This window comes from Erpetoichthys calabaricus, chromosome 2, assembly GCF_900747795.2.
Source record: "Erpetoichthys calabaricus chromosome 2, fErpCal1.3, whole genome shotgun sequence".
In the NCBI taxonomy this organism is placed as follows: Eukaryota; Metazoa; Chordata; class Cladistia; order Polypteriformes; family Polypteridae; genus Erpetoichthys; species Erpetoichthys calabaricus.
The window spans coordinates 21192559-21220475 of NC_041395.2; the positions used below are offsets into that span (position 1 = coordinate 21192559).

At 36.3% G+C, this 27917-nt stretch overlaps 1 protein-coding gene across 1 annotated transcript in view; it reads left to right on the forward strand.

Moving 5' to 3' along the window:
• Nucleotides 1-26721, forward strand: part of cat (catalase) — a 59904-nt gene extending 33183 nt beyond the window's left edge. Inside the window, exons 5-13 of the mRNA XM_028793507.2 lie at nucleotides 878-982; nucleotides 1322-1447; nucleotides 4880-5071; nucleotides 7853-8005; nucleotides 14926-15064; nucleotides 20515-20645; nucleotides 23579-23686; nucleotides 24878-24961; nucleotides 25905-26721. Of these exons, the coding sequence (XP_028649340.1) occupies nucleotides 878-982; nucleotides 1322-1447; nucleotides 4880-5071; nucleotides 7853-8005; nucleotides 14926-15064; nucleotides 20515-20645; nucleotides 23579-23686; nucleotides 24878-24961; nucleotides 25905-25964 (1098 nt within the window). The 3' untranslated portion in view covers nucleotides 25965-26721. The remainder of the gene's footprint in view (nucleotides 1-877; nucleotides 983-1321; nucleotides 1448-4879; nucleotides 5072-7852; nucleotides 8006-14925; nucleotides 15065-20514; nucleotides 20646-23578; nucleotides 23687-24877; nucleotides 24962-25904) is intronic.
• The last annotated feature ends 1196 nt before the right edge of the window (nucleotides 26722-27917 follow it).

Below are 27917 nucleotides of genomic sequence, written 5' to 3' on the forward strand. Positions count from 1 at the left end.
CATCAGTTTTAATATGTTTGTCATATCAATGCACACTATAATAACATCTTGGTGATATGAATTATTATACACGTGAGACATCATTTAGCTGGTTTAGCTTTATTTCCTTACTTGATCACGTGTGCCCTCAAGATATCTCATTAGATATATGCAAATATTCTAAAATCCAAAATTATGTAAAATTTGAAATACTTCTAATCCCAGGCATTTTGGATTAAGGATACTCACTTTACACATGTGACATTTTAAATATAAACTTGTAATATATTTTTTGTTTATATTGTGTGAAGCACAGTAATTAACTTTGCTTTTTGTTGAGTCCTGTATTTTCAACTAAAATGAATTTTGATAAATATCGTAGACTACCTAAGGCTCCAAAGTTTGAATCTTCTTCTTTCGGTAGCTCCCATTAGGGGTCACCACAGCGGATCATCTTCTTCCATATCTTCCTGTCCTCTGCATCTTGCTCCATTACACCCTCCACCTGCATGTCCTCTCTGACCACATCCGTAAACCTTCTCTTAGGTCTTCCTCTTTTCCTCTTCCCTGGCAGCTCTATTCTTAGCACCCTTCTCTCATATATACCCCTCATCTCTCTTCTGCACATGTCCAAACCAATGCAATCTCGCCTCTCTGACTTTGTCTCCTAACTCTCCAACCTGAGCTGACCCTCTAATGTACTCATTTCTAATCCTGTCCATGCTCGTCACACCCAATGCAAATCTTAACATCTTTATAGCTCCAAAGCTTGAATAAATATATGAAGTATGAAGCTTTCCCTTCTGTATTATTCCATGGCATTTACAGTCAAGTTTTAGAATACATTCTACCATTGGTTGTATGTATTGTATATAGTAGTTATTTTTTCCACCTGCAGTTCCCATCTTTCATACATTCTCAGAAGAGGAACCCACAGACTCATCTCAAGGATCCAGACATGGTGTGGGACTTTTGGGGCCTTCGTCCGGAGTCATTACATCAGGTGGTGTTTTTATTCTTAATATTTTTTTAGATTATCATATTTTATGTTTGGTATAGTATAGTAGTAACCTCTGAGGTAGTTTAAACTAATTGTTTAAACACTTACAAAGCATTTTATACAACAGTAAAGACTGAACTAGATGCACAGAACAAAACAAGTGGATGTTCAATAAATTCATTACAGATACAAATTATCCAACTTCAGTTAATTTAAACATTTTTAATGTGGTAAAATCCTAAATTGGATAACATACCAGCTCATCATAGTATGCAGAGAGTATGCCAAATTAAGCCTGGAAAGTTGCTACACTTCAAATAAACCTGTTTTGTTATTTTTTAGGTTTCCTTCTTATTTAGTGATCGGGGTATTCCAGATGGCCATAGACACATGAATGGCTACGGTTCTCATACATTTAAAGTGATCAGTGCTGCTGGGAAGGCTGTCTACTGTAAATTCCATTATAAGGTATGCCTCTTATTAACCTTTACTCGCTACTTTAGAAAAGTTGAATGTTAGGGGTTTATGCATATACAGTAAAACCTCCTTTTTTCATTAAGAACAAATCCATAAACACTCCATGCCTTTAATTTGCTCAGGTACACATCAGATATGAACATGTTATTTTCTATTCAAGTTTAATGAATTATTATTTGGCTACATTATCAAAGGAAAAGATGTGCTTGAATGTGTCAAATACTCCATGAAAACATCAGTTTGGTAGCTCTCTGCAAGACTTCGATAGCCTTTTACTATTTAGACTCTCAGGCGGAGTGGTGGCTCTGAGGCTCGAGATCTGCACTGGCAATCGGAAGGTTGCCGGTTCGAATCCCGTAAATGCCAGTAGAGATTCTGCTCTGTTGGGCCCTTGAGCAAGGCCATTAACCTGCAATTGCTGAGCGCTTTGAGTAGTGAGATTGTGCTATATAAATGCAAAGAATTATTATTATTATTTTCCTTAAAATATATGTTAGTGGTTTATGAACTTGAAATAATTTATATATTAAGTTATTGTAAAGGCTTTTACTGTTACTATTTCTAACATTTTATTGGTAAAAAGTATATTCCATATGGAAGTTCAATTCATACTAAATTCATTTGGCTGAAAATGTAATACAATATAATTTAAATACATTCTGTAATAGCAATGATAATAAAAGTTATGCTTGGAAGGACTGGTGAAAACTAGCATGGGAAATCAATACGGCTTCATATGGATATACAGTAAATAGGTTTTGACATTGTATAGGACTTGTTTAACTGTAGTTGAATAACCTTTTGGTAAAATGTACACAACTTTTAAAAAAGTAATACTTCTACAGTGGTCTGTGTTGAAATATGTAGTTAAAGAGGGTCTAAACTGCAAGTGCAGAACGTAGAGTCTTAAAATTTTAAAGCAGTAGTCTATGAAATTGACAGTCATGTCCATATTTGTTCAAGTTCAAGCGCTTTATTGTCATTGTGTAACACAATGAAATTACTTTTTGTGACAGCCCCAAGGTACGTTTAAAGAAAGGTCAAATAATTTCAAATATGTTGTATACAGTGTTAAGTGATCAAGTAACCAGAGCAAATTATTATTGCTCAAAGTACAGCAGCATAAATTGTTATTGCACTTGTTAATTAATAGTAAATTACATATTATATATTGTTATACATTAGTATATTAAACATTACCAATATAGCTTATTGCACATGTTCAATTAAAAATGATCTCAGACTGAGGAGATTCAGAGTTCAGAAAGTTTATGGCAGATGGGAAAAAGCTCTTTGTTAGTCTGTCTGTGTGTACACGGATTGACCCGACGGGAGGAGGTCAAACAAAGAATTTCCAGGATGAGTTTTGTCCTTGAGAGTGTTTTTGGCCCTTCTCACACAGCGAGTCTTACACAAGAGTTCGAGTGATGGCAGTTCAGTCCCAATAATGGCCTCTGCTGTTTTTATGACCCGCTGAAGGGCTTCTTTAGCAGCCTTGGTGCAGCTGTTGTACCTACAGGCCATCATGCAGTTAGTTAAGATGCTGTCTATAGTGCATGTATAGAAATGAACCAGCAGCTTCTGGGGGAGGTCAGCTTTCCTTAGCTTTCTGAGAAAATTGAGGCATTGTTGTGCTTTGCATATTATAGCCAAGTTGTTGTCAGCCCAGGACAGGTCCTCTGAGATGGTGACTCCTAGAAACTTAAAGCTGGAAACTCTCTCCACAGCATCTGCATTGATTGTTATCGGACTGTGATTGGTCTTTTTAGTGGTCCTAAAATCCAGAATAACTTCTTTGGTCTTTTTGGTATTTAAGACCAGGTTATTGGTGTTGCACCATGCTGTCAGATTCTGAACCTCTTCCCTATATGCAGCTTCACTGTTGTCTGTTACAGGCCCGATGACAGTCGTATCATCCGCAAATTTAACAATAATGTTTGATTGGTGGATGGGTTGACAGTCATGGGTGAAGAGTGCATAGAGAAGGGGATTTGCAAAGCATTAACTAAAGTTTTTTTCTTCAGTGCTATCAGGAAGAAATGCTTAACCTGAGGCTTACAGATGTAATTCTGTGGAATTCATGTAAATAAACTGTATGTTAGTTTGCACAGTGATTATCTTAAAATTCTTAAATTTCTAGTATATTGTACAGAATGAAGAGCTTTGTGCATTTTTGTGAAAGCATTATATAAAATATTAAGTTGGCAGCTAACAGAAATATTAGTGTGTGTGTGTGTTTAGGCATACAATAATAATTATTACTGTAGTTTATAAGGTTTCCAATCAGTATACTGAGGCATGTGATCGTTGAATATGCTGAATATGGCTTCAGTGCAGGAAGGCTGATTGGGAGCATCTGCAAAGCCCAGGAGAACGCTACCATTAAATCCTGACACATTGTGCAGCAAACTGTTAGTGTTTATGTTAGTACGTGTAACTTGATTTGGTATCCAGAGAAAACAGTCCACATTGATGAGAGTTATCATTTATGATAGTTGGTTACTTCTGCTGCACTGTGTAACGTTTCATAGAGAAGATTATTTGACCCATTGTATGACCTTGCGGTAAGCCTGGCTGGTATCTTTTTTCCAAAAAGATGTGTGTCAGTCAATATGTCTCTGGCAACACATATTATTATATGATTCCAGCTATGGCTCATTTTATACACTATGAGCAAAGTTAACCTTTATGGAGTAGGTGCACAGTGTTAAGTTGGATATGCCAAAGTACTTCATTCAACACCCGTATGAAACAATGTCACAGATCTGAGTGGTGGCTCTGAGGCTAAGGATCTATGCTGGTATCCAGAAGGTTGCCGGTTCGAATCCCCGTCACTGCCAAAAGAGATCCTACTCTGCTGGGTCCTTGAGCAAGACCCTTAACCAGGGGCACTGTACAATGGCTGACCCTGCGCTCTGACCCCAAGGAGTAAGCGAAAACTAACAAATTCCTAATACAAGAAATAGTATAAGGTGAAATAAAGAACAAAAAAAAAAAAAAAAGATCATAACCAATTGTGTTATCAAATACTAGCAACCTTAGTAGCCCCTGTCAGGACCATTGAGTAGCCTTTGCTTGAGTTCAAAAATCATTTGACATTAGCAATTTGCTGTACATGGTTTTTATGCAAATAGGACCACTTCCTCTAAATGTAGTTCTTTTACATTTTGTACTATACAATATTTGATTCTTTACTGATAAAACTGTCTTGAAATAGGTGATTCCAATAAAAATATTACATGGAGAAAGTTTACAGGCTTTGCTACATCTTTGTCAGAAAGTGTACACATTAAGGATGATTTCTTAAAGACATTTAGTGAATCATTGTAGTGTTTTTAATAAACTGTAAGTTTAATTATTTTCAGTTTATTATCAATATACTGTAAATGTTTTGTGAAAATGTGCATATTTTAATAATTTCAGACAGATCAAGGCATTAAAAACCTCACTGTGGCAGAAGCAGATCGACTAGCTTCAACAAACCCAGACTATGGAATCTATGATCTTTACAATGCTATTGCCCGTGGAAGCTATCCATCCTGGACTTTTCACATTCAAGTGATGACCTTTGAAGAAGCAGAAAAATTTCCCTGGAATCCTTTTGATCTGACTAAGGTATAAATGCGTTTGTGCATTTTTAACATTATAAATACAGTGATCCCTCGCTATATGACGCTTCGACTTTCGCGGCTTCACTCCATCGCGGATTTTAAATGTAAGCATATCTATATATATATATCACGGATTTTTTGCTGGTTCGCAGATTTCTGCGGACAATGGGTCTTTTAATTTATGGTACATGCTTCCTCAGTTGGTTTGCCCAGTTCATTTCATACAAGGGACGCTATTGGCAGATTGCTGAGAAGCTACACAACCAGAGCACGTATTACGTATTAAATAAAACTCCTCAATGATATACGATATGCCTCCCACGCGGTGCTTCGCATACTTGAAAGCCCGAACAGCACGTATTGATTTTTGATTGTTTGCTTTTCACTCCCTGACATTCTCTGCTCCTGACGGAGGGGGTGTGAGCAGAGGGGCTGTTTGCACACTGGCCTAGAGGATACGGACGCTCCTCTAAAAAATGCTGAAAGACTACCTTCACATTGCTCCCTTCCTTGCAGCTGCTTTGTCCAGCGGTGCTTCGCATACTTAAAAGCCAAACAGCCCTATTGATTTTTGATTGTTTGCTTTTCTCTCTCTTTCTCTCTCTCTCTGACATTCTCTGTCTCCTGACCCGCACTCCTTTGACGAGGAAGATATGTTTGCATTCTTTTAATTGTGAGACGGAACTGTCATCTCTGTCTTGTCATGGAGCACAGTTTAAACTTTTGACTAAAGGGTGTTATATCATGTCTGGAGGGCTCTAATAATGTTAAAAAAACGTATTTAGAAGGTCGTAAACAGGTTTTCTGTGCTCTGTGAAAATATTCGATTTATAAATAAAGAATCCTACTTCGCGGAAATTCATTTATTCATTCAGGAACGGATTAACCGTGATAAACGAGGGTTTACTGTATAATTTTTTCCCTTTGTTTTTTGAGAGATTTTTGTTTTCATTATATGTGGAGATGATTTTTTAATGCATTTGTTTTTGTTAAGAAGAGTGGATGGTACTTTTTTTTTCTACTTTTGTGGTATTTTGATATTCCGTTTTGTCCATCATCAATCCTTCCTACTCCAGGTCAGGGTTGAGGGGAGACAGTGACAGTCCCTGTAATGCTGGATGCAAGGCATTAACCAGTCTTGATCTAGATGGCAGACCCTCACAGCATGTGTGCACATTCCTACACTCAATAATCCAAAATGCACATCTTTGAGATGCATGAGAAAAATCAACAAAGCCACAAAGGCATGACTCAACACACCCCAGGACTCTGGAACTGTGGTACTGCAACGACACCCTTGATTTGATATTTTGAGTCTGACTAACAGGAAAAATATTCTGGATAATTGGGTAGAACAGCAAAAAAGAGTTAAACAAGAACATTCTTAAATATGTACTTTATGTAAAGGTAGAAAGAAGCACACATGTATTTCCATATTTGTTCTAATCCCTGATTTTACAGATGGACTTGCGTTCATTTCATTTTAAGAGACCTGTGTAACTTGAGTAAATGATGGCTATCATATTTCTTTAAAAATTTCAAATTTCTTCATTAAAAAAACAAAAAAACAAAACAAAGTTACCATACAGTTTTAAATGTGACCTTTTTCTGCACACCTGTAAATGAAGAACCAGACCTGAATTCTTGAATTTTAAAGATCTTACACAGTGCTGGAATTAGAGATGTAAATACAAAACAATATTTGACAACAGTCAGTCATTATGTAGTTACATTTTGAGAAGTCATGAGCTTTGTTGTGGTACATATTGTTTTTATGTCTAATCTCTTTATACTGGGACTTGTATACTGTACGTATTCCAGGACAAAACTACATACAACCACCAAAAAAAAGAGAAAATTTTGAAACTGCAATCTCACCTTATCAGTAATCTAGTAACAAAAACTACATCACAGGGCACAATTTCATCATTTAAGAATTTCCCAAAAGCAACCAAGGGGACAAAAGATGTATACGATTTAAAAGAAAAAAAAATAATGGTCGAACTTGCATTCTAAACCATAAAGCTCATGGAAAAGACAGTTTCCCCTCAGGGATTAACATATCAACAAAAAAAAAATCTTTCTTGTACATAAAAGTTCCTTCCAATACTGTATTCATCACACTGTAGTGTAACATTAAAAGAAACCACAGCGAGTAATTTGAAATAATGTTTGTAGACTTGAGATCTATGGAGAAAATAAGGAAAACCTTCTTTAATGTCGATCGAAGCTGACATCACTTACAGAAACTTGTACATGAGGGGAAAAAGGTCCCTATTCAATGTGAGCCATTTTCAGGTGTAATTTTTGCTCACACTTTAATTACCTATTATTGTGCCTTTCGAAGTAATATGTCTACTGGTAGTGACTCTTCATTGAGGTACTAATACTATAAAAAAAGCTAGTGTTGTTATGTTTTCATCATTTTGTATTAATTTAGTACTGAATTATTGGTTCTTGTTGCATTCCTGTTTTAGGTATTGATTTATCTTTTTCTCATGACATTAGCAACATGAGCTTGAATGGTACATTTTAAAGTATAACACTCAAATTTTGTTTTAAATGAAAGTTTGAATTTATTATTTTCTTGCTATGAACTGGCATCCCTTCCAGGAACTGGTTTATCCCATTTGTCTATTCAGACAAACTCCGGTCCCCTCTGTTTTTGATAAAGCAGATCTGGAATAGTAGAAGGAAGTTTTTTGCAAAAGTCCAAATACAGTAACTTGTCGTTAAAGTCACTTTTATATTTGATTCTCTGTTATTTACTGTATTTCTTGTACAGATATGGCCACACAGCGATTTCCCCTTGATTCCAGCGGGGAAGTTGGTGCTTAATCGAAATCCAGTCAACTATTTTGCAGAAGTAGAGCAGATTGCATTTGACCCAAGTAATATGCCTCCAGGGATTGAGCCAAGTCCTGACAAGATGTTGCAGGTAATTACTATGGTTTAAGCAAATGTTTTAAACTATAAAAATCATAATAATGCTTATTTGATTTTAACCCTAGTGCATTGTAACTAATATTTTATTTATATTTGTAGCCTTGCACAATGTATGAATGCTAATTTTTATGTTCAAATAAATTGAAATGAAATATTAACTGATTTTCATTCATTGCTTGTAGTCTATCTATTATGTTTTAAATATTTAAATTATATTGTTGACGTTGTCTTATATTTACAATTATAAATTGTAAACTTCACAGGTGGCGCAGTGGTAGTGCTGCTGCTTTGCAGTAAGGAGACTGTGGGTTCGCTTCCCGGGTCCTCCCTGTGTGGAGAGCGCTTTGAGTAGTGAGAAAAGTGCTATATAAATGTAATGAATTATTATTATTATTTTTCTTGCTATACACTCAAAATGATGAAATGTTATGCTAGATTCTATATTTTAGTATAATAAACAATTAAGAAGAAAATTGACCAATAGCACAATAGAAGATAAATCAACATCAACATTTAAAAAAGGAATTGTCTGCATGGAAAAGGCATTATAACAGTAAATAGATCAGATTTACACCTAATGAATCAAAGACATGCAGGTTAGGTGCATTGGCGATCCTAAATTGTCCCTAGTGTGTGTGGGTGTGTGGGTGTGTGCCCTGCAGTGGGCTGGCGCCCTGCCCGGGGTTTGTTTCCTGCCTTGCGCCCTGTGTTGGCTGGGATTGGCTCCAGCAGACCCCCGTGACCCTGTAGTTAGGATATAGCGGGTTGGATAATGGATGGATGGATGAATCAAAAATGATAAAATTGTCTGTTACCCATTATTCCATATATCTGTTTGGGATAAAGTTATTTTAAGTAATACCGATACTGCACTATCTTGAGTCATGGACATGAATTTTTAAGAAAGAAAGTGAAACACACAACTTTAATACACACAGTAATATGATAAGCCTGAACTAACTGGAGGTGAATGCCTTGATCTTTTTTCTAAATCATTTTCTCAGGGTGTGGTTTCAGTAACACATCTAGCTGTTATCATTGTACCAAATATCATGACCACATTCATTTTAGGTTTTCGGTTTCTGTGTTTTTTGTTAATCATTAATAGCGATGCACTACTTTTTGAACAGTGTCATTTTTTTGATTGTTTTGCATCTGTTCTCCCTGATCACCTCCTCATGCTCCTAACAACTATGCAGTAATCTTCATTTTCATGTCGAACAATTACATTAATAACTGTCAGCCATGGGAATTTCCTCCTTCACAAGAAATTTAATCACCAAATGTCAAAATTAGGTTTCTTTGCCTGTCATTTTTTTTATCACGGAAGTATAGCATATAACTGAGGCACATGATGTTATTTTTCATTCCATGTTGAGATAATTGTACTTGTTAATCATGGTATCACACTCTTATTGTGTAGACTTACTTACTTACTGGAACCCCTACAGATTTTATTTTTTTCTCCAGCTTTCTGGAGTTTTTTTTTGTTTTTTCTGTCCACCCTGGCCATCGGACCTTCTTTTCTATGTTAACTAATGTTGTGTTATTTTAATTTCTTATTTTGTCTTTTATTTTTCTTTTCTTCATTATGTAAAGCACTTTGAGCTACTTTTTGTATGAAAATGTGCTATATAAATAAATGTTGTTGTTATTGTAGACAATTCTTGGGAGTTCTAACATGCTGCTTACTTTTGTCATGACCCTTAATGCAGTGGACTCACTCTAGAAACATTGCTACTGTACATTATATCAATAATACTCTTTGAATATCAAAAATGTACTAAAAACACAAATTACAAATTATAACAGTATAAAAATTAATACAAATGAGTGTAGTCTTTTGTACAGCTAAGTAGGTTATTAAGGTATGAATATCACCATTTGGCACTGGAGACCTTTTGTCAAGATCCCTGCATGGAACTGATTAATATGTTTGGAGCATTTTTGAATTAACAGAGGTCAGCAGCAACATCACAGTTGACTCCAGTGCATGGAATTTCATGCCTCTTAATTATTTATATATTTTTTCTTGTGAAATCCCGTGACTATATTTTGATGGCATGCATCATGGTTTAGTGATACAGTGAGAGTGTTGTATGTTTGAAAAATGATTTTTCACAGTGAAATTGTATTTTCATTTTATGTAAGTGAAGTGTTGTAATTCTGTTTGCTTTTATTCAATCAGCAGTAGTTCAAGAAACAGATAAACAAACTAGATTAAAAATTGCATAAACAGCATGCACCAGAAATACTGCAGTCTAAAAATTGGCAGTACAGTGTGCAAAAAACAGGGCAATATAATTTGAATTAAAACCATGAATATACACATTGAATTGTATTACAATATTTTTCACAATTTCAAAGTAAAACTTGTGGAAACTAGACAGTAATTCTTCATACTGACAAAGAGCACTAACATTTGTCATATGTTGTGGATTCAGTAACTGCTACATAACCATAACTTTAAATAAGTCAGGTGTAAATAGACAAATTATGACTCTGAATATCTAACACAAGCTGCTTCTTCAAACAAAAATTAACCTGAATGACACACACATATGCATTCTGAATCGGCAGATGTCTCTGAATACCTGAATATGTTTCAAATACAAATATAACAAATATTCTTTTATACACTTAATAGCACATTAAGGCTGGCGGCCTTTTGGAAATAATTTTCAGTTTACAGCTTATGTGCACGGAAAACGGGTTTGTCTGTGGATTCTTCCTTCAGTGCTGACTTATGGCAGCTGAAAATATTGCCAGTAGTGCTAAACCCTCCCTGAAGTGTAAGAGATGCAGAGGTAGTTGCTGTCTGGTCAGCTCAGCAGTGCAAAGTTGATATCATATAGCTTCCTCCTTGGGAGGGAGAATATTAGTCATTTTCTGTGTCACAAGTATTTAAGCAGCAATTAAGCTTGGATTCGCTGCTTCTTTTATTCGTGTCCACAGAGGGTTTTCTTTTTCTTTTAATATATAAACACTGCCATAGTAATCTTTCTCATTTTCAATATCAGTTGTGACTTGATTCGTCTGTTACAGATTGAAATGTTGAACTGAGGAGCATAAGAAAAATACGTGGATATATGTAGAAAATAATCTTGAAAGGTTCATTATATATAAACATCCACATAGGAGGGCATAGATTAGTCAAAAGGTAGACAGTACATACAGTTAGGTCCATAAATATTTGGACAGAGACAACTTTTTTCTAATTTTGGTTCTTTACATTACCACAATGAATTTTAAATTAAATAAATAAATAATAATATATAATAAATAAATAAATTTAAAACTATGCGACTCTTTAATTCCACCCTGGGGGGTAAACGTTAACATTTAACATTATACATAGTTACTGTCTGTTTTTCACCTGCATTATTATCATTGTTTAATTTAATATTATTTATTGTATCAGTATGCTGCTGCTGAAGAATGTGAATTTCCCATTGGGATTAATAAAGTATCTATCTATCTATCTATCTCTCTCTCTCTCTCTCTCTCTCTCTCTCTCTCTCTCTCTCTCTCTCTCTTGAAGTGCGAACTTTCAGCTTTAATTCAGTGTGGTGAACAAAACGATTGCATAAAAATGTGAGGAAACTAAAGCATTTTTTGAACACAATCCCTTCATTTCAGGGGCTCAAAAGTAATTGGACAAATTAAATAACTGGAAATAAAATGTTCATTTCTAATACTTGGTTGAAAACCCTTTGCTGGCAATGACAGCCTGAAGTCTTGAACTCATGGGCATCACCAGATGCTGGGTTTCCTCCTTTTTAATGCTCTGCCAGGCCTTTACTGCAGCGGCTTTCAGTTGCCGTTTGTTTGTGGGCCTTTCTGTCTGAAGTTTAATCAATTTGACTGCTGTATTTAGCTGGATTTGAGCAGACAGTATGTCTCTGAACACCTCAGAATTCATTCAGCTGCTTCTGTCCTGTGTCACATCATCAATAAACACTAGTGTCCCAGTGCCACTGGCAGCCATGCACGCCCAAGCCATCACACTGCCTCCACCGTGTTTTACAGATGATGTGCTATGCTTTGGATAATGAGCTGTTCCACGCCTTCTCCATACTTTTTTCTTGCCATCATTCTGGTAGAGGTTGATCTTGGTTTCATCTGTCCAAAGAATGTTTTTCCAGAACTCTGCTGGCTTTTTTAGATGTTCTTTAGCAAAGTCCAATCTAGCCTTTCTATTCTTGAGGCTTATGAGTGGCTTGCACCTTGCAGTGCACCCTCTGTATTTACTTTCATGCAGTCTTCTCTTTATGGTAGACTTGGATATCGATATGCCCGCCTACCCCCTGGAGAGTGTTGTTCACTTGGTTGGCTGTTGTGAAGGGGTTTCTCTTTACTGTGGAAATGATTCTGCGATCATCCACCACTGTTGTCTTCCGTGGACGTCCAGGTCTTTTTGCGTTGCTGAGTTCACCAGTGCTTGCTTTCTTTCTCAGGATGTACCAAACTGTAGATTTTGCCACTCGTAATATTGGAGCAATTTCTCGGATGAGTTTTTTCTGTTTTTGCAGCTTAAGGATGGCTTCTTTCACCTGCATGGAGAGCTCCTTTGACCGCATGTTGTCTGTTCACTGCAAAATCTTCCACATGCAAGCACCACACCTCAAATCAACTCCAGGCCTTTTATCTTCTTAATTGATAAGGACATAACGACGGACTTGACCACACCTGCCCATGAAATAGCCTTTGAGTCAATTGTCCAATTACTTTTGAGCCCCTGAAATGAAGGGATTGTGTTCAAAAAATGCTTTAGTTGCCTCACATTTTTATGCAATCGTTTTGTTCACCCCACTGAATTAAAGCTGAAAGTCTACACTTCTGAGTTGTTTCATTTAAAATTCATTGTGGTAATGTACAGAGCCAAAATTAGAAAAAAGTTGTCTCTGTCCAAATATTTATGGACCTAACTGTAAGTCAAAGGTAGACAGTACATAAATCAAAAAATAATAGCATGTCTGAAGAATTGATGCTGTTTTGAAGGCAAAGGGTGGTCACACCAAATATTGATTTGATTTAGATTTCTCTTTTGTTCATTCACTGCATTTTGTTGATTGATGAAAATAAATGATTAACACTTCCATTTTTGTAAGCATTCTTTGTTTACAGCATTTTTTCACACCTGCCTAAAACTTTTGCACAGTACTGTATATATATATATATATATATATATATATATATATATATATATATATATATATATAATTTGATTTCTTTGTATCTGTCTTTCTTCCTCAGAACATATTACTTTTGAAAGGTATATTTCTGTGAATGATCTGTTTTCTTTTATTGATTAGATTACATAGACTTTAATCGCAAGGGGAAATTTAGATGCATATTGCAGCAGAAATCTAAAAAAACAAAAATGTAGACTTGCAAGAAAAAATAATACAATCCATCAATATATAGCTAGATAATAAATGTATATTGTGCAGAAATTGCAAAGTTAACTTAAACCATATGAGCATTTAGTTTGGGACATTGGAGGGAAGCATTGAATCACATGATAGCAGCAGGCAGAACAGATCCCCAGAAGCACTTCTTATACTGCAATGGAATGTACCTGTGGCTAAAAGTACTTCCAAGAGAGCACATCCTGGAGTGGATTTTCATGATGGCAGCGAATTTTACCACCATCCGTTTTCCATACTAGCTTCCAGGATGTCCAGAATTAGCCCTGTGATGGAGCAGGCTTTCCTGATAAGTTTGTTCAGATGTTGTGTAACTTACAAACTTAAATTGCTTCTCAAGGAGACTGCAGCGTAAAACGGCACACTGGTTACTATGGACTGGTAGAACATTCACAGCAGCTTTCTGCATACATTAAAGGACCAGAGTCATCTCAGGAAGTACAGTCTGCTCTGGCTTTTCCTGTTCTGCACCTCTGTGTTGTCCGACCAATCCAGTTTGCTGTTCATATTTAACTATATATTCCCTGGTATACAGTGCATCCGGAAAATATTCACAGCGTATCACTTTTTCCACATTTTGTTATGTTACAGCCTTATCCCAAAATGGATTCAATTAATTTTTTTCCTCAGAATTCTACACACAACACCCCATAATGACAACATGAAAAAAGTTTACTTGAGGTTTTTGCAAATTTATTAAAAATAAAAAAAATTGAGAAAGCACATGTACATAAGTATTCACAGCCTTTGCCATGAACCTCGAAACTGAGCTCAGGTGCATCACAGTGATAATTAAAGCACCACTGTGCAGAGATAAAATAAATGCCAACAATAGCTAATGACATTGCTACAGTTGAAAATTAGAAACCTTACAACATAATGCGAACAAGTTAAATATTACCACATAAGGATAAATAAAGAACATACTGTAGTATTTAGCATATTGACTTCACATAGACTGAAACTGCTTTCTTTGCTGTTAATCTTAGTATAAGCAGGTTGCTTGCTTGTATTACTGCTTGCAAGAGAACATCATATGTATGACCGATGATGTTTAATCCTATTATTTAATACTTGGGCTTTCTTGATATCCTCTTCATTGAGCACATTCTGGAAGACTCAAGCAGGCCCTTAATCAATATCCTGAAGACTATACTAGAAAGAATATGTTACACATTCCGTATTTGTGGGCAGAATATATTCAGTTTTCAGCCAGTGGCATTGCAGTGCTTAGTGAACATCAGCATTATGTGTGGCTCTTTCTTATGTTCTGTTAATCCATAGGTCTGTGGTCACAGCATAGTGCTCCACTGTCACTAGAGTGCTTGTGAATCATAAGCACAATGCTTGTTATATAATATGAATATGTGTGTGTGTTGGTATACACACATTCATAATTATATTACTTTTATTAGTTGATATTGTGAAGATGTTAATGTTGGAAACTAATTGTGTCAGTTTTTTTTTTGTTTTTTTTTTTTAGGGTCGTTTGTTCTCTTACCCAGACACTCATCGTCACCGATTGGGAGCCAATTACCTACAAATACCAGTTAATTGCCCTTATAAAGCCAGAGTTGCAAACTACCAAAGAGATGGACCCATGTGCTTTACAGATAACCAGGGTGAGAATTTAAATTTAGTAAATTTAAATTTTATCGTTTTTCAGGGTTGCCCTTATCCATTAAATGAAAACTGACAAAAAAATCATGTTATCAAATTAAATGTACTTTATGAGGAAGATAAGATGATGAACATAAGGTAGTGGGCAGTCACAATAATGTCAAGGCCTTTTTATTGTCACATTTACAGTGTACAGCGAAATTTTTACTTATATATAATGTTTCTTGCAGACATAAAAATCAACATAAAACCTTAAGAAGAAAAGCTCAAACTTAAACCTAATATTAATGGTAACAGTAAATAAAAACTACACAGAGCATTACATACAGCAGAATCACAGAAGATGTGGTACTTAATTTGTTCAGTCGATTGCACAGTTTATCTCATACTAGCTGTCCCCCACGGCTCCACCCGCGTAGTAGTGAAACAGGACAAAGTTTAAAAATCAGTAAACAAACAGGTATCGCTAGGCTAGCTAAGTGGAGGCAAGGTACTCTCCAAAACATGGCAAGATGTAGACCAATTTGAACGGAGGCTGACTGTCAACTCCTGACATCACGCTTCACTATCCTTGGCCCGCAGCCCCTGTCTCGGATTAGCACAAAAAAATCACTCCTGCAAACTATGGTACTTAGTGCAATGAGAGAAGTTGCAAAACGAAACGGAATGTTCATGCAAATTCTAGAAAAAAAACAATCTAAATCCGTTAAGTAGCTCTCTCATGAAAAGCAGACAGACAGACATTGAATTTTATTTTTATTTATTTATATTTATATATATATATATATATATATATATATATATATATATATATATATATATACAGTGCTCAGCATAAATGAGTACACCCCCTTTAAAAAGTACGAATTTAATCAGTAGCTCAATGAACAAAAGAACAATGTCCAAAATTTTCACAAGGCTGAGTTTTAATGAACACTTGTTAAACTCCATAACATGAAATTAAGATTAATAATATAACTTAGATCAGAAAATCTTCAGTTTCACTCAAATTGGTTGAAGCAAAAATGAATACACCCCGCAACAAAAACTACTACATCTAGTATTTTGTATGACCACCGTGATTCTTAAGGACAGCACCAAGCCTTCTAGGCATGGAATGAACAAGTTGGCGACATATTGCAACATCTATCTTTTTCCATTCTTCAAGAATAACCTCTTTTAGAGGCTGGATGGTGGATGGAGAGTGATGCTCAACTTGTCGCTTCAGAATTCCCCACAGGTGTTCGATTGGGTTCAGATCAGGAGACATACTTGGCCATTCAATCACCTTCACCCTGTTCTTCTTCAGAAATGCAACAGTAGCTTTAGATGTGTGTTTTGGATCATTGTTGTGTTGGAAAAGTGCACGACGACCAAGTGCACGGAGTGATGGCAGCATCTTCTCCTTCAGTATAGAGCAGTACATTGTTGAGTTCATGATACCATCAACGAAATGCAGCTCCCCAACACCAGCAGCACTCATGCAGCCCCACATAAGGGCACTGCCACCACCATATTTCACTGTAGGCACCATGCATTTTTCTTTGAAATCCTCACCTTTACGACGCCATACAGTTTTGAAACCATTAGTTCCAAAAACAGTTATCTTTGTCTCATCACTGCAGAGTATAGAGTCCCAGTAGTCTTCATCTTTTTCAGCATGGGCCTTAGCAAATTCTAGGCGTGGTTTTTTGTGCATGGACTTTAGGAGAGGCTTCCTTCGTGGACGATACCCATGCATGCCATTCCTCTGCAGTGTGCGCCGTATTGTGTCACAGGAAACGGTCACTCCAGTTTGGCTTTCTACTGCTTTAGCTAACTGCAGTGAACTTGCATGGTGATTTTCTTCAACCCTTCTCATCAGAAGACGCTCCTATCGAGATGTTAACTTCCGTGGACAGCCTGGACGTCTCTGTAAGATGGTTGCACTTCCATCTTTCTTAAATTTTTGGATCACTTTTGCTACAGTATTTTGACTGATATGTAAAGCTTTGCTGATCTTCTTGTAGCCCTCACCTTTTTTGTGTAAAGTAATGATTTCCTTTCTCAGATTTTTTGACATTTCTCTTCCATGTGGAGCCATTGCTGACAGCATGAAATGGGAAGGGCTTTTCTTTGTTAAGTAATGCCCTTTTATAGTCACCTGTCTGCTGGACACCTCTTAAATGAATCATTGGACTCACCTGTGGTTGAATGCCTGTTAATTGGAATTTTGTAGTCTTAAGTGTGGCTTTTCTCCAAAGACTATAATTGGGGTGTATTCATTTTTGCTACATGGGCTTGAATGAATTTGTTAGGATAATCACTTTTTTGTGTGTGCAAATTAACAAATCTTGTTTGCAATCAATGGCCCACATTTGTGGGAGTATTTTGTAGTACAGTATCTCATAGACAATGTTGATACTGAAAGGAAACTAAAGGTTTTCTGACAAATGTAGTGGGGTGTACTCATTTATGCTGAGCACTGTATATATATATATATATATATATATATATATATATATATATATATATATATATATTAGTGGCGGACGGCTGGGGCCCATGCCTTTATTATGGAAGGACCGGGAGAGAAACAATATCTCCCCCGGAAAATGAGAGGGCATTTCCCCTGGGTTGCATCGGGGCCACAAGCTTGGTGCTTAGAAACTAAACCCTGCAGCGGGGCCTAGTCAGTATTGGAGTCCTGGATTGCAGCACTTCCGCCACACTTGGAAGTGCTGCCAGAAGAGGATCCGGGTCCACCTGGAGTACTTCTGGGTGCCCATGCAGCACTTCGGCCACACCCAGGAGTCCTGCCGGAAGTTAAATAAAGAGTACCTGGAGCACTTCCGAGTGCAATATAAAAGAGGCCGCCTCACTCCATGTGGAGAGCCGAAGTCGGGAGGTGGAGGACAGAGCTTGCAGGAGAAGAGTGAAGGTGGCAAAAGAGAAACAGAAGAATAGAGAGAGAAAAGAAGAAGAGACTGAGCCATTGTTGTGGTTAATTTGTGTACTGTGTCTTGTAAGGCAAGAAGGAAATAAATCCTGTATGCTTTGGGACTTGTTTCATTGTGCCTGTCTGTGTTAGGGAGCTGGTTTTCCAATATATATATAAAATATGATACAGTATCTGCCAAATAATACAAAGAGTACACAACATGTGTTTTGCCCATATTGGGGCTCATCGGGTATATGTACTTTTTTTGAACCTCAGACATCAACACCTGAGGCAAAGCCTTTGACATTGCGCCACAGCAGCTGGTTCGCCTATTTGGCAGGTTAAAGATCAGAGTATTACATTCTTTTTTTTTTTCTGAATCGCAGTGTACCTAATAAACACGTAATAATAAGTCCAAATCACAATCTTGGAAAACGGGATGCAAAAAATGCATACACTTGATAAGGGCGAAAGATGTGTTGTGTACTCTTTCTGTTATTTGGCAGCTACTGTATAACATATCTGTGATCTGCTTCTCACAACTGAGGGGATGTGTGGATGTTTGCTGACTGGCCGACCAACCACAAGTATTACCTTATAGGTAACCACCTAATTATCATATTGCGATTCAGACTTTAAAAAAAAAAAAAAAAAAAATATATATATATATATATATATATATACACACACACACACACACACAAACACATACACACAGAAGGGGAAGTTGCAAAGAAGTAAAAATAACAAGTACAGGTGCAAAAAGCAGCCATTAAATGAAGAAAAAAATGAAGAAGTTATTTGTAATTTTGTCCTTATGAAATGTGTAATGCAGACCTGAGCATGAGCTTATCTTCTGTGTTGAAAGATGCATCTGAAGCCTTGAGGAAGAGCAGAGAGAAATCAGTGCGGCTATGGTCAAGAGTTGTAAAATGTTCTACAGTACGTAGTTTAGAATGTATCCCCTAAAATAATTTTCAAACCACCTCTTTATTTCACCTGTGGGTGTTAGAAATGATATTTAAATGTGCATTCTTTGTGTGACTGTAGGGGGAATTGGGCTATAATTGTCTGTCCAATGAGCTGTATATTTTCTAAGTGATCTGCTCAGTTTATGGTCACAGGGAATTGGTGTCTGTCATGGTTGCACTGGGTATGATTAAGTAAAAATCAAAGCAAGTTTCAAACCATGAATCAATATTTGTACTGTACATGTAGCTAATCTACAAGTTAATTAAAAATTAAATTTATTTAGTTAAGTGTTCCAAAAAATCTGTATTGGCCAAGAATTTGTATGGCTCAGGTCATATTTGAAGTACAAGTCAGGTCATATGTAATGTGTACATGGAATTGTTTAACCACTGCAAGCCTGATTGCTTAAAAAATGGTAAAACAGGCAAGCTCTCAATTTGTGTTGTTAGTTGAGGCTATAATAATGTTCATTATTATTAAAACTAATATGTGAAAGTGTATTGAGGTGAAAAAGTACTGGAACTAGAAATAATCTTAAATGCATATCTTTAATCTCCGTCATTGTAGGAGGTAACACTTTTCTGGTTACACTCGTGTGCAGAAACCTGAGTCATCTTGTTCCAAACTCATATGAAAGCAGTTTGGAATTCTGATTACTTTTATTTTATGAACAACTTGTATATACAGTCCCACTTAGGCAGTGCTGCTGAGGCGCTATTCATGCATTTTTTTCACATTTGCTATACTGCATTAGCCTTTATAGTGCTCTTCCTAAACGCTTGTTAAACAAATCTCCAATGTCTTCCCAAGTCATCTACAATGGGCCCCACTTTCATTCAGACACTGATGGATGGTGCAACTTGAAACTATTGTAATTGTGATCTTGGAGGTCAGCCCAAATCTGCCCTGATGTCTTCCTTGATTCTTTCTCCACTGTTCAAACTATCCCTCCGTTCAATGTGGGGTCAATTTTCTACTTGGGATCACATTCAGGGAAGTTGGCTACGGTCCCATGGAGCTCAAACTTCTTTAAATATTAGCAACTCTGGACACGGGAACATGAAGGTCTCTACCTTTGCCATGATTTGCTATTCCCTTCTTGTTTCTCCTCAGACATCTTTCTGCTTTTCTTTCTCTTGACCACGTTCAGTGTAATGCACACAATGACACAACACAGCTGAAGTGAGGATTTGAGATAACTGCTTAGTATTACAGGTCTTCAGTCTCATTAAGAGTATTTAGTCTGCTTGAAATGTCACTTCAGTCCAATTATATCTTTTAATTTCTTAGCAGACTTAATAATTTTGTTAATGCAAGTTTAATTTCTTTAATATTTTAAAGAAGGCAAAGTGCCTGCTTTATGGAATAAACAGTAGTGAATGCCAGTTACTTTTGTCAATTTAAACTTGATTAACAGAAAATAGTTTTTCTTTTTTAAGTAGCAGAAGGGTACCAATACGTTTTGACAATTTCTGACTTAAAATAATGTAATTAACTAAAACTTCCATTTATAACCAGCAGATGTGAAAGTTAGTAATCATATTATTTAATGTGTTTCAGGTGGGGCTCCAAATTATTTTCCTAATAGCTTCAGTGCTCCTGATGCTCGGGCGCAGTACCTGGAGACAAAATTCAAAGTTTCAGCAGATGTTGCTCGCTACAACAGCTCTGATGATGATAATGTGTCTCAGGTAATATTGACGTATTCTTGGAAATGTTGCATTTTCATTTATAAATATATACATAATTTTTTCTCCTTAAAAATTGTGTTCCCTTTAAATAAGTGCAAAGCTATTGGATTAACGCCATAACGGGTAGAAAATCAGAGTCCCAAAAGAACTGTTTTTTTGAGATCAACCGATCAAGTTATCTAGTGGGAAAATCTGCCAATTCTGAGGTCAGTCAGTCAGTGAGTGCATTACCAAGTCTATAACTTTAGGAAGATTCTGGCATGTTTGTAATCTTGCATGAATTTTCCTTTTGCTGAAGAGGATAGGATAACCAGCTTAATAACTGCATGCTGGAGGCCTTAATATCAGTAGTCATGAAATGTTTTGAGCATCAGTTTATGTCCTCCGCTCTTGTGCCTCTCAGTCCTGTAAAATTTAACAATCGAGCAGATCAGTCAGCTGAAGGTGCAGTTAAACTGAGTTTTCATTTTGTTTTTGATCATTTGGATACTTTGGGGTTCTATGTTTTTGTTTTTGACTCTAATCCTGCCCCTTATTTATCTATGATACTTAATGACAGCTACAACAGTTGTCTTTTGAATTCTTAGGAACCACTATCAATAACGTTGTCATGTGGACGGACGTTATTTTCACTGCCATCAGAAAAGCCCATCAAAATATGTTCTTTTTGCGACAGCTGTGATAGCTTAATGTTTCTCAGACAATATTTGATCAAGTTCTACAGATCTGCTATTGAAAGTGTTGTTACTTCTTCAGGAAATATCATGATATTGTTAGGGTGTCACAAAGGTTTACTGCCCAGTAGCAGCCTAATTAAAATGCTGCACTATACAAGGAATGGGAAATGAGATTAAAAAATCTGCAATTTTACATTTCAGATACTGTGATTGGGGAAAATGGTTGTTTTATCAGAACCAATACTACCGATAATCGGAATAGTCCCTAACTTGGACCAAAACCAGTATCTATCTTTAATGCGTTAACTAAGATATTGTTAAGTGATGTATGTTGAATAGGTTATTTATGTTGTATTCAGTTTATGAATATGTTGTGCGTTATGTTGATTTGAGAAATAATTTTCCTTTGCACTTTGTATGTTTGGTGAATAAAGCAATTCTCCATTCCTAAAATGTTTCCACAAAGTTGTTGCTATCCTGTTGACTAATTACTGTATGCCAGTTGCCAAATACCTAAACCTGGAGAGGTGTTTTATAAATGAGTTGGAATGCTTTGGAAGACAAACTACAGTAATCCCTCCTCCATCGCGGGGGTTGCGTTCCAGAGCCACCCGCGAAATAAGAAAATCCGCGAAGTAGAAACCATATGTTTATATGGTTATTTTTATATTGTCATGCTTCGGTCACAGATTTGCGCAGAAACACAGGAGGTTGTAGAGAGACAGGATCGTTATTCAAACACTGCAAACAAACATTTGTCTCTTTTTCAAAAGTTTAAACTGTGCTCCATGACAAGACAGAGATGACAGTTCTGTCTCACAATTAAAAGAATGCAAACATATCTTCCTCTTCAAAGGAGTGTGCGTCAGGAGCAGATCATGTCACAGAGATAGAGAAAAGCAAACAAATCAATAGGGCTGTTTGGCTTTTAAGTATGCGAAGCACCGCGGCACAAAGCTGTTGAAGGCGGCAGCTCACACCCCCTCCGTCAGGAGCAGGGAGAGAGAGAGAGTGAGACAGAGTTTGTTTTTCAATCAAAATCAATACGTGCCCTTCGAGCTTTTAAGTATGCGAAGCACCGTGCAGCATGTCGTTTCAGGAAGAAGCTGCACAAAAGATAGCAACGTGAAGATAATCTTTCAGCATTTTTAGACGAGCGTCCGTATCGTCTAGGTGTGCGAACAGCCCCCCTGCTCAATCCCCCTACGTCAGGATCAGAGAAAGTCAGCGCAAGAGAGAGAGAAAAGTAAGCTGGGTAGCTTCTCAGCCATCTGCCAATAGCGTCCCTTGTATGAAATCAACTGGGCAAACCAACTGAGGAAGCATGTACCAGAAATTAAAAGACCCATTGTCCGCAGAAACCCGCGAACCAGCAAAAAATCCGCGATATATATTTAAATATGCTTACATATAAAATCTGCGATGGAGTGAAGCCGCGAAAGGCGAAGCGCGATATAGCGAGGGATTACTGAATATCTTTAGTTGGCATGTTCAGTGTTTTATGTATTCATTTAAATTAATAACTTCAATTAACTATCCAAAGTGGAGGAAAGGAATTTGTGGGCCACATAGCTGGTCAGGGGGAACTAGCGGATGTCGTTGTAGAAAAATACTTCAAGGCATTCACGTAGATCAGATGAGAATGCAGTTCAATTCTTTATTTGCACATAGATATGCACAAATGTCTCAGTCAGTGGAATGAGCCGTCAATAATTCAGTTCATTTGCTTTTCTGTTACCATTACCTCATCTAATACATCATGACATCTCACTCTAAATATGCAGAATTCTATCATCTTAACCAATCGACTGCAGCCACCAGTAATTTTGTATACATGTCGATTCTTCCATTATTATAAACATTGCCTCATTAATACGGGTGTCTTACACGTTTTCCCATTGATCTTATCACTGCTCTATAATTAGGGATATTTGGGCTTTCTCACTTGTTTGTCCTCGCTTTTTAAGTAGGTGTTCATTACTCATTTACTTCATTTTAACCTTGGAAAATCAAGCTGGTGGTTTCTGACCTCATGTGCTCAGGCTTTAAGCCACGTTTAGTTAACCTTTTGGCTCCCTTCAGTCCTTTTTGTTACGTTTTAATTATTCATTGTTACAAGTTCATTTAAGTATATACTTGTAATAATTTGTAAAGATTATATATTAACTAAAAATTCCACAATGGTTGTTGAAATTTAAATCACCTATTGCAGTATCTCCCCGAGTGCAACCTATCTCCATGCTTTGATCATTTCAGGTGCGCACATTCTATACAAAGGTTCTAAACGAAGATGAGAGACAGCGCCTATGTGAGAATATTGCTGGACATTTGAAGAACGCTCAACTTTTCATTCAAAAACGTGCAGTAAGTATACATAGAAAGAAGCTCAGAGGTTGACCATTTGCCTTTTCTTTGTTTTGAATTTTTTGATGTACATAACTGTTTTCGAATAAAGTTACCCAGTTTATTAGATTATTCAGAAACATCAAATTTTTATATCTGCAATAACAACAGCAGAGTTTTTGAAAGATGGGGATCTTAAATAAGCCTACATGTAAACAGAACATGATAATACTGAGCCTTTTAGCAGCTATTGATGAAAAAGAATAGCTTGTGGTGAGGAGACTATCCCCAAGAATCCGCTGAAATTAAGAAAGGGAGCTGCGAGTGAGCCTAACAATGTCTCTGCACATTGCCTTGTGTAATTTAATATTTAAATTTTGTTTACTGCTGACCAAAAAGTGCCTTTCAGACAGCCTTGGTGTCACAATCCCTCCTAACCCATTAGTGTTCTTCCAGATGGGTTTAAAGTGGAGAAGGACAAACAAACTGTGATTGCATTCACTACACTTTTGGCACGCAAACTGGCTAAACTGGAAGAATCCTAACTCTCCTCTTTTAAGTCAGTGGGAAACCAATGTTTTATACTATTTGAAATTGTAAAAAATCAAATATTCAGTTAGAGGATCTGTACAGAATGTTTTCAAAACCTGGCAGGATCTAATCAATAATATCTTAGAATAAGCTCTTAATGCACCGAGGAAGCAATTATCTCCACATTTCTTTTTCTTCTCCGATTTATCTCTATTGCCCTATTAAACTTATCAGTTTAGGTATGTTTACAAGCCTTAAGTTTTACTCTGCTGGCCATGCTGTCTCTGTCTCTCAGGGGTGGGGGACGACTTGTTTTCAATCCTATCTTTTGTAAAAAATTGATCTATTTGTATGGAACGATTACAATAGAACTAAAAAAAAAAATGTGTTTACTGCTATCACATTTTGTAATTTTTGTGCTTCTAACATGAAATAACACTTGTGTATAATACGTATGAAATTTAATATTCAAGTAATTGAAGTTATATTAAGAAATACTTTTTATAAGCCAAGTGTCTTTACTTTCACTTAGGATTGCAATGAGGAAAACTTTGAATACAGCAACATTTATTTATATAGCACATTTTTATAAATGTTATATTTTTGGATGAAATTATTTATTAGCTTTTGAAAATTAAATAATTATCCATAGTTTCCTTTCATTTGTTAACTGTTTATTAGGTTAAGAACTTCATGGATGTTCACCCAGATTATGGAAATCGCATTCAGTCCTTATTGGATAAGTACAATGCCGAGATAAAAAAGGTAAATTTTGGAACATATTTTCAGTTGTTTATTTGTTACAAAGCTTTAGTGTTTATGCTGGGATTGTATACTATAGCTATATATGACTGCAGTGATTGATGACAAAATGGATTTTGTTAATGCATCATTAGAAAATGTCTGCAATAGGAGTTATGTGAATTCAGCTTTACTCAGGATGTCAGCGAAACATGAAGGTGAAGGAAAAGAGTGCAAAAATTAAAATCAAAATAATGATCTCTGCAGCAAGAAGAGCCTTTCGTACTCTTAGTCTGTCTGTCTGTTTCAGTGTAGCATCCCGTGTTGTGATAAAGTGGGAGACACAACCCTCAATGTACTCTTGCTCTTTCACAGCCAACGTACAAGAAAGACTGGGCCCATGTTTTGTTCCATCTAATCCACTACAGACAGACGTGTGCCTTCCTAATCATAGCCAATCATGCGAACTGACCACAATTGGACTTCAAGGATCTCAATGATGATCAACAGAATGGGGAGGCACCTGAGCCAGATTTCAAATTTCATAGGAAAGGGTCTGAATACCTGTGTCAAGTATTATTCATAAATTTTCAAAAAATTTCTAAACTCCTGATTTTGCTTTGTGGTTCTGGCATTTGAGGTGCTGCTTGATGAGGGGAAAATGAGTTTAAATGATTTTAGGACAAGGCTACAACAAAACAAAATGTGGAAAAAAAAAAAAGCGATGGAATCTAAGTGCTTTCTGAATCCTCTGTGTATTTGACACAAGAATGGCATCACATTCAGTCCCTTTTTTAAGTTGATACACTTTTAGATTTTAACAGGCAAGTAAGTTTGTTGATGTTTATATTAAAGCACAGAATGTGCAGTTTAATTTGATATGCCTCATGTATGCAATGAATTGAGCTGTATGTGTATTTATATAACAGTACTGGAGGTGCTGATGTTCTTTCCTCTCTTTTTTTAGAATGTGATTCACACCTACTCTTCTAATTCAGCATTGGGTGCGAAGGCTTCTAAGATGTGAGAAAAGATAACAGCCGCCACTTGGATTTGCTCATATACTAGCTGAATGATGCAGAGAAGACATCTAACATTACCTCTTAATTCTAATATGAGTGTTAACTTTACATATAATCTACTGACTTTTCTAAGGATAAGCTAATTGACAAAATTGTCTATAGGCTTGAAGTCTAAAATGAATAATTTAAAATATTCTTTGAAGAGATACAAATTTGAATTATTCTAAAGCACTTTTAGAGTGAGGTGTTAGATTAAAATACTACATCTTTTTCTAACAACGAAATTATGATCTTATACAGAATATATCAGTGATTCCGTCCTAACAATAAAAAAGGATTTGTTTCATTACTTTTTAATACATATTTTGCCTGTCAAATCTGTGAAAATGAGTAACACTAAAAATAAGTTGTCTTCTGCACTATGCACTAATCTTTTAAGTTGCCTTAAAGCATGGATAAAATTTGTTGGAAAATATTTCATTTTTGGGGCGGTTTTATGACCTGCTGTGGAGCTACTGGAATGAAGTTGTATGTATGGATGGTTGGGTTGTTACTTTGAACAGTTTTTATTTTGAAAGTTTTGTCAGATCAGACATCAGTGGAAATAATGCAAGTAAAATATTTTGGAGTTAAGTTTGTTTTTATATGTAGTACACAAGATTATATTTACTTTCAGGTAGAATGAGGGAGCTGCAAAGAATGCTGACTGCGATCCACACAGGTTGAGCAAGTATAAATAACACTGGTCTGTGTTTTTAAAGGGGGGAAAAACAGATTTGAGGGTGATGAATCCAAATCTGGCAACAGAATTGTTATATCACATTCAGGTTTTGAGAGATGAATGTTTATAATGTTTTGGCTGCTCCCGTTAGGGATCACCACAGTGGATCATCTTCTTCCATATCTTTCTGTCCTCTCCATCTTGCTCTGTTACACCCATCACCTGCATGTCCTCTCTCACCACATCCATAAACCTTCTCTTAGGCCTTCCTCTTCTCCTCTTTCCTGGCAGCTCTATCCTTAGCACCCTTCTCCCATTATACCCAGCATCTCTCCTCTGCCCATGTCCAAACCAACACAATCTCACCTCTCTGACTTTGTCTCCCAACCGTCCAACCTGAGCTGACCCTCTAATGTCCTCATTTCTAATCCTGTCCATCCTCGTCACACTCAGTGCAAATCTTAGCATCTTTAACTCTGCCACCTCCTGCTCTGCCTCCTGTTTTTTTGGTCAGTGCCACCGTCTCCAACCCATATAACATAGCTGGTCTCACTACTGTCCTGCAGTGCTGTAGCCAGTGTTAATTTTTACAATATATTTTGATTTAGTTTTAGTTTTCGCCTTCTGACTAAATTGCATTTTAATTTGTCACATTTTAGTCATTTAATTGTTAGTTTTAGTGTAGTTTTGGTTGAGAAAAAGTAAATCTGTTTTAGTCAACTAAAAGTAAATTAATCATACAGTTAAAATCCGATGGCTGTCATGTTTAACGTATGAATTTGCCCAGAATATACTGTACCTCTAAACTATTACACTCGCATGTACATGGAGGAGTCGCACTACATGTAGTGATTATTAAAATAAAATGAAGAGCAGGTGTAGGAACAATTTACTCCTAAAGATGGCAGCTCTGGTCTGTCATCGCAGTTTTCAGCGTGCCTTAGTTATGCTGCTGTAGGATTTTACTGAAGAGGTTGGACCAATCAGCACATTTACTTTCAGCACAGGGTTTATGAAGAATGAGATTGACAAAGACTGTTTGATTTATCTGACTATTTTAAATTTATTCTTTGATATTTTTTTTCTCCAGAAACTGAAAAATACTGCTTAAAATAATACTAGAAATAAAAATTCAAACATTATTATATCTGTATTGTTGAATTCGTGAATTCCAAAATTATATTGGATACTTTTAAACAAACCCCTTAATTTCTGTTTTTGTAATAAAATACTTTTA